We start from the raw sequence: 17657 nt of genomic DNA on the forward strand, positions 1-17657 counted from the left end.
GCGGTGCTGCAAAGAGGAATGTTGCCAAAGATGGGTGTGCCAAGTCTGTGGCGTGGTGTTCGAAAAGACTTGAGGTCTAATGGCTGCCAACGGTGAATCAACTAAGTATTGAGCGGATTTGTAGTTATTTACATCCAAATACATTTGCGAAGTAAAAAATAAATAAATCACATTGTCATGATGGGGTCTTGTGTGTTGAATTTTGAGGACAAACATGCATGTATTCCATTTTGGCTGCGTTAAAGCGGACCTATGGCAAGTTTTCATACCTGTTGGTATGATTTGAGATCCCCACAAGTATTGGACATTTGAAATCCAATCACAGAGGTATGGCAGAGATATTAACACAATAATCTTGTTTTCTTCCAGACTTGCTCTAAATCAGTGGTTTGGAATTGGAGAATTTAGTTGCGTATTCTGCTTTAGTTAGGTCAGCCGTTATCGCCATATATGGTAGAGGTTTACCCGAAGAGCTTTGCACGAGTCTGCCATTTTTTTATTCAGTTTTATTCTAAAATTGCAATACAGTAGGGGCGGGAAGAACTGTAAGGGGGAGCACAAAAGAGGAAGCATTAGATTGGGACACACCATATTGAATAAGATACTTATGGTGGATATCACCGCCGTCACAATGTAAAAAAATGCCATGGGTGGATCTACACCCGACATCCACTGTAACGATACCAAGTATAAGAGGTGTATCTCCTCGATAACACAATGTTTACATGGATATTTTTTATAATCACAAAATCTTTTGTGATATTTATTGTTTACAAAGTCAGTAAATATGTCCCTGGACACATGAGGACTTTGAATATGACCAATGTATGATCCTGTAACTACTTGGTGTGGTATCCTCCAAAAGTAAAAAAAAAAGTATAAAACAAATGTCTGCCATTTTTATTTCCTAAAATTGCAATAGATTAGGGGCGGGAAGAACTGTAAGGGGGAGCACAAAAGAGGAAGCATTAGATTGGGACACACCATACTGAATAAGACATTTATGGTGGATATCACCGTCGTCACAATGTAAACAAATGCCACGGGTGGAGATCTACACCTAACGATACCAAGTATAAGAGGCGTATATAGTTGATAATACAATGTTTACATGGATATTTTTTATCATCATAAAATCTTTTGCCATTTTTCTTATTTTTAAAGTCAGTAAATATGTCCCTGGACACATGAGGACTTTGAATATGACCAATGTATGATCCTGTAACTACTTGCTGTGGTGTCCTCCAAAAGTAAAAAAAAGTATAAAACAAATGTCTGCCATTTTTATTTCCTAAAATTGCAATAGATTAGGGGCGGGAAGAACTGTAAGGGGGAGCACAAAAGAGGAAGCATTAGATTGGGACACACCATACTGAATAAGACATTCATGGTGGATATCACCGCCGTCACAATGTAAACAAATGCCATGGGTGGATCTACACCTGACATCCACTGTAACGATACCAAGTATAAGAGTGTATCTAGTCGATACTACTATTATTGCATCTATATTATTTATAATCACAATGTTTTGTTCCTTTTAAAATGTATATTATGTTTATAAAGTCAGTAAATACGTCCCTGGACACATGAGGACTTTGAATATGACCAATGTATGATCCTGTAACTACTTGGTATCAGATCGATACCTAAATGTGTCGTATCGTCCAAAACTAATGTCGAGTATCAAAGAAGAGAAGAATAAGTGATTATTACATTTTAACAGAAGTGTAGATAGAACATGTTGAAACAGAAAACAGTGCGACACCTACCCTTTACATCAGTATTTCTTAACCATATTATTATTGGTTTATTTGGTATTATATTTTATTGTATGATCCTGTAAGTATGTGGTATCAGATCTATACCTAAATGTGTGGTATCGTCCAAAACTAATGTCAAGTGTCAAAGAAGAGAAGAATAAGTGATTATTACATTTGAACAGAAGTGTAGATAGAACAAGTTCAAACTGAAAATAAGCAGATTTTCACAGTAAATGAACAAGTGGATTAATAATCCGTTTTTTACAGTTTGTCTTTCATAATGTGTATAAAATAATAGGTGTATAAATGACACAATATGTTACTGCAGACTAATTAGGAGTCTTTGTTTGTTTACTTACTACTAAAAGACAAGTTGTCTAGTATGTTCAACATTTTATTTAAGGACTAAATGACAATAATAAACATGTTTCATCTACACTAACATTGTTTGTTACAATAAAGGCAATACCGACATTTTTCTGAGGTCCCTTTTATAAAGAAAAGTATTGAAAAGTATCAAGATATATTTTAGGACCACATTAAAGTGGTCCCTGGTGTAAAAAAAGGTTGGGGGACCCTGATGTGGAGCACAAGGAAGTGTTTAAAATCCTACTAAGAGCCTCCAGGAAGTGTTTTGTACTAAGTGTGTTCTATCTGATGTGAGGAGTACACACCCTGAAGCGGCAGAAGTCGGAGTAGGAGTCGTCGTATGTTTTGTGGTGCGCCTCCACCAGCGTGGCGATGACCTGACTCTGTTCGTCGCTGAGACGAGGTCGCCGCGCCTCCTTCTCCGCCTCGCGCTGGGCCTCCTCGTCCTTCCGCCGCTGAATGAGGTCCTTCTTCCTCTGCACTTCCTCGTCTGTCAGTATGACTGCGGGCAGGGAAAAATACACCAATATTAAAGTCATGTTAAAGTGGCAAAGATAGTCAAACACACACACACACACACACACACACACACACACACACACACACTAGGCGTGATGAAATGTGTCCTCTCCATTTGACCCATCCCCTTGTTTGCCCCCTGGGAGGTGAGGGGAGCAGTGAGCAGCAGCGGTGCCGCGCCCGGGAATCATTTTTGGTGATATGACGTTTGAATGAGTATACATAAGTATGTGTAAACCAGCTACCCTGGTGTGCATATGTACATACTTAACATCTAGGTATGTAACATGTAGATACGTAACATGCAGGTACATAACATGTAGGTACAAAAAATGTAGATACATGACATGTACATACGTAACATGTAGGTACGTAACATGTAGCTACGAATCATGTAGATAGGTAACATGTAGATAGGTAACATGTAGATACGAAACATGAAGATAGGTAACATGTAGATAGGTAACATGTAGATACGTAACATGTAGATAGGTTACATGTAGATATGAAACATGTAGATAGGTTACATGTAGATATGAAACATGTAGATAGGTTACATGTAGATAGGTTACATGTAGATAGGTTAACATGTAGATGGGTAACATGTAGATACGTAACATGTAGATACATAACATGTAGATGCATAACATGTAGATACATAACATGTAGATAGGTTACATGTAGATATGAAACATGTAGATAGGTTACATGTAGATAGGTAACATGTAGATGGGTAACATGTAGATACGTAACATGTAGATACATAACATGTAGATACATAACATGTAGATAGGTTACATGTAGATATGAAACATGTAGATAGGTTACATGTAGATAGGTTACATGTAGATATGAAACATGTAGATAGGTTACATGTAGATAGGTTACATGTAGATATGTAACATATAGATACATAACATGTAGATGGTTAACATGTGCATACATAACAAGTAGATAGGTAACATGTAGATAGGTAACATGTACATAGGTTACATGTAGATAGGTTACATGTAGATAGGTTACATGTAGATGGGAAACAAGTAGATGGGTAACAAGTAGATAGGTAACATGCAGATACGTAACATGTAGATACGTAACATGTAGATAGGTTACATGTAGATATGTAACATGTAGATAGGTAAAATATAGATAGGTAACATGTAGATGGGTAACATGTAGATAGGTAACATGGAGATGGTTAACATGTAGATAGGTAACATGTAGATGGGTAACATGTAGATGGGTAACATGTAGATGGGTAACATGTAGATAGGGAACATGTAGATAGGTAACATGTAGATAGGTAACATGTAGATAGGTAACATGTATATAGGTTACATGTAGATAGGTAACAAGTAGATAGGTAACATGTAGATACGTAACATGTAAATATGTAACATGTAGATATGTAACATGTGGATAGGTAACATGTAGATGGGTAACATGTAGATGGGTAACGTGTAGATGGGTAACATGTAGATGGGTAACGTGTAGATGGGTAACATGTAGATATGTAACATGTAGATGGGTAACATGTAGATGGGTAACATGTAGATAGGTAACATGTGGATGGGTAACATGTAGATGGGTAACATGTAGATAGGTAACATGTAGATGGGTAACATGTAGATAGGTAACATGTAGATAGGTAACATGTAGATGGGTAACATGTAGATGGGTAACATGTAGATAGGTAACATGTAGATGGGTAACATGTAGATGGGTAACATGTAGATGTGTAACATGTAGATGGGTAACATGTAGATAGGTAACATATAGATAGGTAACATGTAGATGGGTAACATGTAGATAGGTAACATGGAGATGGGTAACATGTAGATAGGTAACATGGAGATGGGTAACATGTAGATAGGTAACATGTAGATGGGTAACATGTAGATAGGTAACATGTAGATGGGTAACATGTAGATGGGTAACATGTAGATGGGTAACATGTAGATAGGTAACATATAGATAGGTAACATGTAGATAGGTAACATGTAGATGGGTAACATGTAGATGGTAACATGGAGATGGGTAACATGTAGATGGGTAACATGTAGATGGGTAACATGTAGATAGGTAACATGTAGATAGGTAACATGTAGATGGGTAACATGTAGATGGGTAACATGTAGATAGGTAACATGGAGATGGGTAACATGTAGATGGGTAACATGTAGATGGGTAACATGTAGATGGGTAACATGTAGATGGGTAACATGTAGATAGGTAACATATAGATAGGTAACATGTAGATGGGTAACATGTAGATGGGTAACATGTAGATGGGTAACATGTAGATAGGTAACATGTAGATGGGTAACATGTAGATGGGTAACATGTAGATGGGTAACATGTAGATAGGTAACATGTAGATAGGTAACATGTAGATGGGTAACATGTAGATGGGTAACATGTAGATGGGTAACATGTAGATAGGTAACATATAGATGGGTAACATGTAGATGGGTAACATGTAGATGGGTAACATGTATATGGGTAACATGTAGATAGGTAACATGTAGATGGGTAACATGTAGTTAGGTAACATGTAGATGGGTAACATGTAGATAGGTAACATGTAGATGGGTAACATGTAGATGGGTAACATGTAGATGGGTAACATGTAGATAGGTAACATGTAGATGGGTAACATGTAGATGGGTAACATGTAGATAGGTAACATGTAGATGGGTAACATGTAGATGGGTAACATGTAGATGGGTAACATGGAGATGGGTAACATGTAGATAGGTAACATGTAGATGGGTAACATGTAGATGGGTAACATGTAGATGGGTAACATGTAGATAGGTAACATGTAGATGGGTAACATGTAGATGGGTAACATGTAGATGGGTAACATGTATATGGGTAACATGTAGATGGGTAACATGTAGATAGGTAACATATGGATAGGTAACATGTAGATGGGTAACATGTAGATGGGTAACATGTATATGGGTAACATGTAGATAGGTAACATGTAGATGGGTAACATGCAGTTAGGTAACATGTAGATGGGTAACATGTAGATAGGTAACATGTAGATGGGTAACATGTAGATAGGTAACATGTAGATAGGTAACATGTAGATGGGTAACATGTAGATAGGTAACATGTAAATAGGTAACATGTAGATGGGTAACATGTAGATGGGTAACATGTAGATAGGTAACATGTAGATGGGTAACATGTAGATAGGTAACATGTAGATGGGTAACATGTAGATGGGTAACATGTAGATAGGTAACATGTAGATGGGTAACATGTAGATAGGTAACATGTAGATAGGTAACATATAGATAGGTAACATGTAGATGGGTAACATGTAGATGGGTAACATGTATATGGGTAACATGTAGATAGGTAACATGTAGATGGGTAACATGCAGTTAGGTAACATGTAGATGGGTAACATGTAGATAGGTAACATGTAGATGGGTAACATGTAGATAGGTAACATGTAGATAGGTAACATGTAGATAGGTAACATGTAGATGGGTAACATGTAGATAGGTAACATGTAAATAGGTAACATGTAGATGGGTAACATGTAGATGGGTAACATGTAGATGGGTAACATGTAGATAGGTAACATGTAGATGGGTAACATGTAGATAGGTAACATGTAGATGGGTAACATGTAGATGGGTAACATGTAGATAGGTAACATGTAGATGGGTAACATGTAGATAGGTAACATGTAGATGGGTAACATGTAGATGGGTAACATGTAGATAGGTAACATGTAGATGGGTAACATGTAGATGGGTAACATGTAAATAGGTAACATGTAGATGGGTAACATGTAGATGGGTAACATGTAGATGGGTAACATGTAGATGGGTAACATGTAGATAGGTAACATGGAGATAGGCACACAGCTGCTTGGCTTGATGGCAAATATTAGTGTAGTTAAGACCGCCCATCTAGTGTCAACTAATGCAAGTAAAATTATTAATTTGTGTAACAAATTGCTACAATTTGTGTTTCATCTTTATCTGTGTACATTTATCCACGGTTTTGTTTTTACTACCTACTAATAATTGTATGTTTTTTAAGGCACAGACCAGGGCTGGCAGCCATGAATCATGAAACATTTAATATAATGTCAATAATGTTGTTGTTTTTTATTATATTGTAATCTAATCTTTGATGATGGCAGACTAAATTGTTGTTTGAGTGCAACAAGAAAACCACAAAGTCTTTCATGCCTTCTAATCTATATTTTAACCTTCTATTATTGTTCTTTGAGTGCAACAAGACATATGTTGATTGTAGTGTAAGAATGTCTGTTAACATTCAGCCATAATTGAGCCTTTTTCAGAGCTCCTTTTAATTGGAAAAGTATTGATGTCCATTTTTGGTTTGGGGACAGGCCGTGACGGCAGCTATGTCAATAAAGCTCTGGGCGGGGGTGTTGTTGTTGTTGTTCTGCGGGGGGGCAGCACATCCACATGGAACCCCCCCCGCACAGAAGAAGTGAGAACATTGTCTTTGTTGTGCTGCCTCCTTGTTGTTGCAGCCACTGAATGAGCTCACAGCAGCAGCCTGTCAAGAACAAGCAGCCATCACTCTCCTCCGCACACTGAGGAGGAAGAAGGTGAGCTGGGACTATGAGGGGGGGGTGAGAATAGTGATAGTGGTACCTCCACTTAAGAGTTGCATCCCTGGTCGTTGTTTGACTTTAAAGTAGCAGGGGAGTGGATAAACAAGGGTCTTCTATATTGAACTATTATCTTATAAATCTCATTTATGACATCCAAACATTATGATTCAGAACCTTTTATTTTTGAGCCCGAACATAAAGAGGATGAGAAATAAATAGACCAGTTGATTTGCCCTTTCTTTTCTGCCCTGCCTCCCCATCTCCTTCATGGAGAGAGGGGGGGGGGGGGGGGTCACTGATTCAGGCACCACAGATGATGCGCTAGCTGTCCAAAGTCAGGACCCAGGGTGGACAACTAATCAGTGCATCAGTTGGGGACGTCTCCGCTCTGGTGACCTGGACTCAAGATGATCTCCTAGTGGCCCCACTATGGACTGGACTCTCACTATTATGTCAAATCCACAATGGACTGGATTCACACTATTATGTTAGATCCAATTTGGACTGGACTCTCACTATTATGTCAGATCCACAATGGATTGGACTCTCACTATTATGTTAGATCCACTATGGACTGGACTCTCACTATCATGTTAGATCCACTATGGACTGGACTCTCACTATTATGTCAGATCCACAATGGACTGGACTCTCAATATTATGTTAGATCCACTATGGACTGGACTCTCACTATTATGTCAGATCCACTATGGACTGGACTCTCACTATTATGTTGGATCCACTAGGGACTGGACTCTCACTATTATGTTAGATCCACTATGGACTGGACTCTCACACTATTATGTCAGATCCACAATGGACTGGACTCTCACTATTATGTTAGATCCACTATGGACCGGACTCTCACTATTATGTTAGATCCACTATGGACTGGACTCTCACTATTATGTTAGATCCACTATGGACTGGACTCTCACTATTATGTTGGATCCACTTTGGACTGGACTCTCACTATTATGTCAGATCCACTATGGACTAGACTCTCACTATTATGTCAGATCCACAATGGACTGGACTCTCACTATTATGTTAGATCCACTATGGACTGGACTCTCACTATTATGTCAGATCCACAATGGACTGGACTCTCAATATTATGTTAGATCCACTATGGACTGGACTCTCACTATTATGTCAGATCCACTATGGACTGGACTCTCACTATTATGTTGGATCCACTAGGGACTGGACTCTCACTATTATGTTAGATCCACTATGGACTGGACTCTCACACTATTATGTCAGATCCACAATGGACTGGACTCTCACTATTATGTTAGATCCACTATGGACCGGACTCTCACTATTATGTTAGATCCACTATGGACTGGACTCTCACTATTATGTTAGATCCACTATGGACTGGACTCTCACTATTATGTTGGATCCACTTTGGACTGGACTCTCACTATTATGTCAGATCCACTATGGACTAGACTCTCACTATTATGTCAGATCCACAATGGACTGGACTCTCACTATTATGTTAGATCAACTACGGACTGGACTCTCACTATTATGTCAAATCCACAATGGACTGGACTCTCACTATTATGTCAGATCCACAATGGACTGGACTCTCACTATTATGTTAGATCCACTATGAACTGGACTCTCTATGTTAGATCCACTATGAACTGGACTCTCACACTATTATGTTAGATCCACCATAGACTGGACTCTCACTATTATGTTAGATCCACTATGGACTGGACTCTCACTATTATGTTAGATCCACTATGGACTGGACTCTCACACTATTATGTTAGATCCACCATGGACTGGACTCTCACTATTATGTTAGATCCACTATGGACTGGACTCCCACACTATTATGTTAGATCCACAATGGACTGGACTCTCACTATTATGTCAGATCCACTATGGACTGGACTCTCACTATTATGTCAGATCCACAATGGACTGGACTCTCAATATTATGTTAGATCCACTATGGACTGGACTCTCACTATTATGTCAGATCCACTATGGACTGGACTCTCACTATTATGTTGGATCCACTAGGGACTGGACTCTCACTATTATGTTAGATCCACTATGGACTGGACTCTCACTATTATGTTAGATCCACTATGGACTGGACTCTCACTATTATGTTGGATCCACTTTGGACTGGACTCTCACTATTATGTCAGATCCACTATGGAATAGACTCTCACTATTATGTCAGATCCACAATGGACTGGACTCTCACTATTATGTTAGATCAACTACGGACTGGACTCTCACTATTATGTCAAATCCACAATGGACTGGACTCTCACTATTATGTTAGATCCACTATGGACTGGACTCTCACTATTATGTTAGATCCACTATGGACTGGACTCTCACTATTATGTTAGATCCACTATGGACTGGACTCTCACTATTATGTTAGATCCACTATGGACTGGACTCCCACACTATTATGTTAGATCCACAATGGACTGGACTCTCACTATTATGTTAGATCCACTATGGACTGGACTCCCACACTATTATGTTAGATCCACTATGGACTGGACTCACACTATTATGTTAGATCCACTATGGACTGGACTCTCACTATTATGTTAGATCCACTATGGACTGGACTCTCACTATTATGTTAGATCCACTATGGATTGGACTCACACTATTATGTTAGATCCACTATGGACTGGACTCTCACTATTATGTTAGATCCACTATGGACTGGACTCTCACTATTATGTTAGATCCACTATGGACTGGACTCTCACTATTATGTTGGATCCACAATGGATTGGACTCTCACTATTATGTCGGATCCACAATGGACTGGACTCTCACTATTATGTTAGATCCACTATGGACTGGACTCTCACTATTATGTTAGATCCACTATGGACTGGACTCTCACTATTATGTTGGATCCACAATGGATTGGACTCTCACTATTATGTCGGATCCACAATGGACTGGACTCTCACTATTATGTTAGATCCACTATGGACTGGACTCTCACTATTATGTTAGATCCACTATGGACTGGACTCTCACTATTATGTTAGATCCACTATGGACTGGACTCTCACTATTATGTTAGATCCACTATGGACTGGACTCCCACACTATTATGTTAGATCCACTATGGACTGGACTCTCACTATTATGTTAGATCCACTATGGACTGGACTTTCACTATTATGTTAGATCCACTATGGACTGGACTCTCACTATTATGTTAGATCCACTATGAACTGGACTCTCACTATTATGTTAGATCCACTATGGACTGGACTCTCACTACTAGACTGGCCTGCCTGTAGTCCAGACATTGAAAATGTGTGCAGGCTAAAATATGAGGCAGGAGACTGTTGAACAACTTAAGCTGTACATCAAGCAAGAACGGGAAAGAATTCCACTTCCAAAATGTGTCTCCTCAGTTCCCAAACCTGCACTGAGTGTTGTTCAAAGGAAAGGCCATGTAACACACTGGTAAAAAATGCCTTTTTTGACATGTGTTGCTGCCATTACATTCTAACTTCATGATTATTTGCAGAGTGTGAAGAGTAAATATGTTGTCTCTGGAATAAAAGTTGCAAGTCATGTATTTGTGGTGTCAGCAGGTGTAGAAGAATGAATGTTTACAATGCAGGAGGCTCAGCTTGTTCCAACATGTCCACACTGTCATGAGGGGGCATAAACCTGGAGACACTTGACCCCGGTCTGAACATGACCTCATGTGTTGTTCGGCCAATCAGGCGACAGTAATCCAGCGCGACAAACATTTCCAGTCCACATAACACCTGGCAGCTATTTGGGTCGGCGGCCATACTTACACTCTTTCATCATGCCGATGTCCACACAGCGCTTGAGCCGGCACGCCTGGCAGTGGCGCCGGTTGTCCTTGGTGATGGTGCAATTGCCGTTAAAGGGACAGGTGAAGGAGGCCTTGCGCTTCATGCTGCGCCTGCAACGATGGACAACGCTCATTGTGGCCCCACACAATCAAGTACATATTCAATCCACTTAACGGGGGTCCCTGGGACCCCATTTGGAAAGTTCCTAGCACCGCATGATGTCAAAACCTGAGAGTGTGATACATGTAGAGGATGTGTGTGTGATACATGTACAGGACGTGTGTGATACATGTAGAGGACGTGTGTGATACATGTACAGGACGTGTGTGATACATGTACAGGATGTGTGTGATACATGTACAGGACGTGTGTGATACATGTAGAGGACGTGTGTGATACATGTAGAGGACGTGTGTGATACATGTACAGGACGTGTGTGATACATGTAGAGGACGTGTGTGATACATGTACAGGACGTGTGTGATACATGTAGAGGACGTGTGTGATACATGTACAGGATGTGTGTGATACATGTAGAGGACGTGTGTGATACATGCAGAGGACGTGTGTGATACATGTAGAGGACATGTGTGATACATGTACAGGACATGTGTGATACATGTAGAGGACGTGTGTGATACATGTAGAGGATGTGTGTGTGATACATGTACAGGACGTGTGTGATACATGTACAGGACGTGTGTGATACATGTAGAGGACGTGTGTGATACATGTACAGGACGTGTGTGATACATGTAGAGGACGTGTGTGATACATGTAGAGGACGTGTGTGATACATGTAAAGGACGTGTGTGATACATGTAGAGGACGTGTGTGATACATGTAGAGGACGTGTGTGATACATGTACAGGACGTGTGTGATACATGTACAGGACGTGTGTGATAAATGTACAGGACGTGTGTGATACATGTACAGGACGTGTGTGATACATGTAGAGGACGTGTGTGATACATGTAGAGGACGTGTGTGATACATGTAGAGGACGTGTGTGATACATGTAGAGGACGTGTGTGATACATGTAGAGGACGTGTGTGATACATGTAGAGGACGTGTGTGATACATGTACAGGACGTGTGTGATACATGTAGAGGACGTGTGTGATACATGTACAGGACGTGTGTGATACATGTAGAGGACGTGTGTGATACATGTAGAGGACGTGTGTGATACATGTACAGGACGTGTGTGATACATGTAGAGGACGTGTGTGATACATGTACAGGACGTGTGTGATACATGTACAGGACGTGTGTGATACATGTACAGGACGTGTGTGATACATGTAGAGGACGTGTGTGATACATGTAGAGGACGTGTGTGATACATGTAGAGGACGTGTGTGATACATGTACAGGACGTGTGTGATACATGTAGAGGACGTGTGTGATACATGTACAGGACGTGTGTGATACATGTAGAGGACGTGTGTGATACATGTAGAGGACGTGTGTGATACATGTAGAGGACGTGTGTGATACATGTACAGGACGTGTGTGATACATGTAGAGGACGTGTGTGATACATGTACAGGACGTGTGTGATACATGTAGAGGACGTGTGTGATACATGTAGAGGACGTGTGTGATACATGTAGAGGACGTGTGTGATACATGTACAGGACGTGTGTGATACATGTACAGGACGTGTGTGATACATGTAGAGGACGTGTGTGATACATGTAGAGGACGTGTGTGATACATGTAGAGGACGTGTGTGATACATGTAGAGGACGTGTGCGATACATGTAGAGGACGTGTGCGATACATGTACAGGACGTGTGTGATACATGTACAGGACGTGTGTGATACATGTACAGGACGTGTGTGATACATGTAGAGGACGTGTGTGATACATGTAGAGGACGTGTGTGATACATGTACAGGACGTGTGTGATACATGTACAGGAAGTGTGTGATACATGTAGAGGACGTGTGTGATACATGTACAGGACGTGTGTGATACATGTAGAGGACGTGTGTGATACATGTAGAGGACGTGTGTGATACATGTACAGGACGTGTGTGATACATGTACAGGAAGTGTGTGATACATGTACAGGACGTGTGTGATACATGTACAGGACGTGTGTGATACATGTAGAGGACGTGTGTGATACATGTAGAGGACGTGTGTGATACATGTAGAGGACGTGTGTGATACATGTACAGGACGTGTGTGATACATGTACAGGACGTGTGTGATACATGTACAGGACGTGTGTGATACATGTACAGGACGTGTGTGATACATGTACAGGACGTGTGTGATACATGTAGAGGATGTGTGTGATACATGTAGAGGACGTGTGTGATACATGTACAGGACGTGTGTGATACATGTACAGGACGTGTGTGATACATGTAGAGGACGTGTGTGATACATGTAGCCACTATGGATTGAACTTTCACAGTATCATGTTAGACCCGCTCGACATCCATTGCTTTCGGTCCCCTAGAGGGGGGGGGTTGCCCACATCTGAGGTCCTCTCCAAGGTTTCTCATAGTCAGCATTGTCGCTGGCGTCCCACTGAATGTGAATTCTCCCTGCCCACGGGTGTGAGTTTTCCTTGCCCTTTTGTGGGTTCTTCCGAGGATGTTGTAGTCGTAATGATTTGTGCAGTCCTTTGAGACATTTGTGATTTGGGGCTATATAAATAAACATTGATTGATTGATTGATGTAGAGGACGTGTGTGATACATGTACAGGACGTGTGTGATACATGTAGAGGACGTGTGTGATACATGTACAGGACGTGTGTGATACATGTACAGGACGTGTGTGATACATGTAGAGGACGTGTGTGATACATGTAGAGGACGTGTGTGATACATGTACAGGACGTGTGTGATACATGTACAGGACGTGTGTGATACATGTAGAGGACGTGTGTGATACATGTAGAGGACGTGTGTGATACATGTAGAGGACGTGTGTGATACATGTAGAGGACGTGTGTGATACATGTAGAGGACGTGTGTGATACATGTAGAGGATGTGTGTGATACATGTAGAGGACGTGTGTGATACATGTAGAGGACGTGTGTGATACATGTACAGGACGTGTGTGATACATGTACAGGACGTGTGTGATACATGTACAGGACGTGTGTGATACATGAACAGGACGTGTGTGATACATGTAGAGGACGTGTGTGATACATGTACAGGACGTGTGTGATACATGTACAGGACGTGTGTGATACATGTAGAGGACGTGTGTGATACATGTACAGGACGTGTGTGATACATGTACAGGACGTGTGTGATACATGTAGAGGACGTGTGTGATACATGTAGAGGACGTGTGTGATACATGTAGAGGACGTGTGTGATACATGTAGAGGACGTGTGTGATACATGTAGAGGACGTGTGTGATACATGTACAGGACGTGTGTGATACATGTACAGGACGTGTGTGATACATGTAGAGGACGTGTGTGATACATGTAGAGGACGTGTGTGATACATGTACAGGACGTGTGTGATACATGTAGAGGACGTGTGTGATACATGTAGAGGATGTGTGTGATACATGTAGAGGACGTGTGTGATACATGTACAGGACGTGTGTGATACATGTACAGGACGTGTGTGATACATGTAGAGGACGTGTGTGATACATGTAGAGGACGTGTGTGATACATGTAGAGGACGTGTGTGATACATGTACAGGACGTGTGTGATACATGTAGAGGACGTGTGTGATACATGTACAGGACGTGTGTGATACATGTAGAGGACGTGTGTGATACATGTAGAGGACGTGTGTGATACATGTAGAGGACGTGTGTGATACATGTAGAGGACGTGTGTGATACATGTAGAGGACGTGTGTGATACATGTAGAGGACGTGTGTGATACATGTACAGGACGTGTGTGATACATGTACAGGACGTGTGTGATACATGTACAGGACGTGTGTGATACATGTACAGGACGTGTGTGATACATGTAGAGGACGTGTGTGATACATGTACAGGACGTGTGTGATACATGTAGAGGACGTGTGTGATACATGTACAGGACGTGTGTGATACATGTACAGGACGTGTGTGATACATGTAGAGGACGTGTGTGATACATGTAGAGGACGTGTGTGATACATGTAGAGGATGTGTGTGATACATGTAGAGGACGTGTGTGATACATGTAGAGGACGTGTGTGATACATGTACAGGACGTGTGTGATACATGTAGAGGACGTGTGTGATACATGTAGAGGACGTGTGTGATACATGTAGAGGACGTGTGTGATACATGTAGAGGACGTGTGTGATACATGTAGAGGACGTGTGTGATACATGTAGAGGACGTGTGTGATACATGTAGAGGACGTGTGTGATACATGTAGAGGACGTGTGTGATACATGTAGAGGACGTGTGTGATACATGTACAGGACGTGTGTGATACATGTACAGGACGTGTGTGATACATGTACAGGACGTGTGTGATACATGTACAGGACGTGTGTGATACATGTAGAGGACGTGTGTGATACATGTAGAGGACGTGTGTGATACATGTAGAGGATGTGTGTGATACATGTAGAGGACGTGTGTGATACATGTACAGGACGTGTGTGATACATGTACAGGACGTGTGTGATACATGTACAGGACGTGTGTGATACATGTAGAGGACGTGTGTGATACATGTACAGGACGTGTGTGATACATGTACAGGACGTGTGTGATACATGTAGAGGACGTGTGTGATACATGTAGAGGACGTGTGTGATACATGTAGAGGATGTGTGTGATACATGTAGAGGACGTGTGTGATACATGTAGAGGACGTGTGTGATACATGTACAGGACGTGTGTGATACATGTACAGGACGTGTGTGATACATGTACAGGACGTGTGTGATACATGAACAGGACGTGTGTGATACATGTAGAGGACGTGTGTGATACATGTAGAGGATGTGTGTGATACATGTAGAGGATGTGTGTGATACATGTAGAGGACGTGTGTGATACATGTACAGGACGTGTGTGATACATGTACAGGACGTGTGTGATACATGTAGAGGACGTGTGTGATACATGTAGAGGACGTGTGTGATACATGTAGAGGACGTGTGTGATACATGTAGAGGACGTGTGTGATACATGTAGAGGACGTGTGTGATACATGTACAGGACGTGTGTGATACATGTACAGGACGTGTGTGATACATGTAGAGGACGTGTGTGATACATGTAGAGGACGTGTGTGATACATGTACAGGACGTGTGTGATACATGTAGAGGACGTGTGTGATACATGTACAGGACGTGTGTGATACATGTACAGGACGTGTGTGATACATGTAGAGGACGTGTGTGATACATGTAGAGGATGTGTGTGATACATGTAGAGGACGTGTGTGATACATGTAGAGGACGTGTGTGATACATGTACAGGACGTGTGTGATACATGTACAGGACGTGTGTGATACATGTACAGGACGTGTGTGATACATGTAGAGGACGTGTGTGATACATGTAGAGGACGTGTGTGATACATGTAGAGGACGTGTGTGATACATGTAGAGGACGTGTGTGATACATGTAGAGGACGTGTGTGATACATGTAGAGGACGTGTGTGATACATGTAGAGGACGTGTGTGATACATGTAGAGGACGTGTGTGATACATGTAGAGGACGTGTGTGATACATGTAGAGGACGTGTGTGATACATGTAGAGGACGTGTGTGATACATGTAGAGGACGTGTGTGATACATGTACAGGACGTGTGTGATACATGTAGAGGACGTGTGTGATACTAGACGTGTGATACTGTAAGGACGTGTGTGATACATGTACAGGACGTGTGTGATACATGTAGAGGACGTGTGTGATACATGTAGAGGACGTGTGTGATACATGTAGAGGATGTGTGTGATACATGTAGAGGACGTGTGTGATACATGTAGAGGACGTGTGTGATACATGTAGAGGACGTGTGTGATACATGTACAGGACGTGTGTGATACATGTACAGGACGTGTGTGATACATGTACAGGACGTGTGTGATACATGTAGAGGACGTGTGTGATACATGTACAGGACGTGTGTGATACATGTAGAGGACGTGTGTGATACATGTAGAGGACGTGTGTGATACATGTAGAGGACGTGTGTGATACATGTAGAGGACGTGTGTGATACATGTAGAGGACGTGTGTGATACATGTAGAGGACGTGTGTGATACATGTACAGGACGTGTGTGATACATGTACAGGACGTGTGTGATACATGTACAGGACGTGTGTGATACATGAACAGGACGTGTGTGATACATGTAGAGGACGTGTGTGATACATGTAGAGGATGTGTGTGATACATGTAGAGGATGTGTGTGATACATGTAGAGGACGTGTGTGATACATGTACAGGACGTGTGTGATACATGTACAGGACGTGTGTGATACATGTAGAGGACGTGTGTGATACATGTAGAGGACGTGTGTGATACATGTAGAGGACGTGTGTGATACATGTAGAGGACGTGTGTGATACATGTA

General features: G+C 41.5%; 1 protein-coding gene across 1 annotated transcript in view; it reads right to left on the reverse strand.

Annotated features, from left to right (window-relative positions):
• Positions 1-11224, reverse strand: part of LOC133535497 (vitamin D3 receptor B-like) — a 49703-nt gene extending 38479 nt beyond the window's left edge. Inside the window, exons 1-2 of the mRNA XM_061875382.1 lie at positions 11094-11224; positions 2438-2634 (exon numbers count right to left, since the gene is read on the reverse strand). Coding sequence (XP_061731366.1) covers positions 2438-2634; positions 11094-11217 — 321 coding nt within the window. The 5' untranslated portion in view covers positions 11218-11224. The remainder of the gene's footprint in view (positions 1-2437; positions 2635-11093) is intronic.
• Positions 11225-17657: the final 6433 nt, after the last annotated feature.

Source organism: Nerophis ophidion, linkage group LG16 (assembly GCF_033978795.1).
Source record: "Nerophis ophidion isolate RoL-2023_Sa linkage group LG16, RoL_Noph_v1.0, whole genome shotgun sequence".
Lineage (NCBI taxonomy): Eukaryota > Metazoa > Chordata > Actinopteri > Syngnathiformes > Syngnathidae > Nerophis > Nerophis ophidion.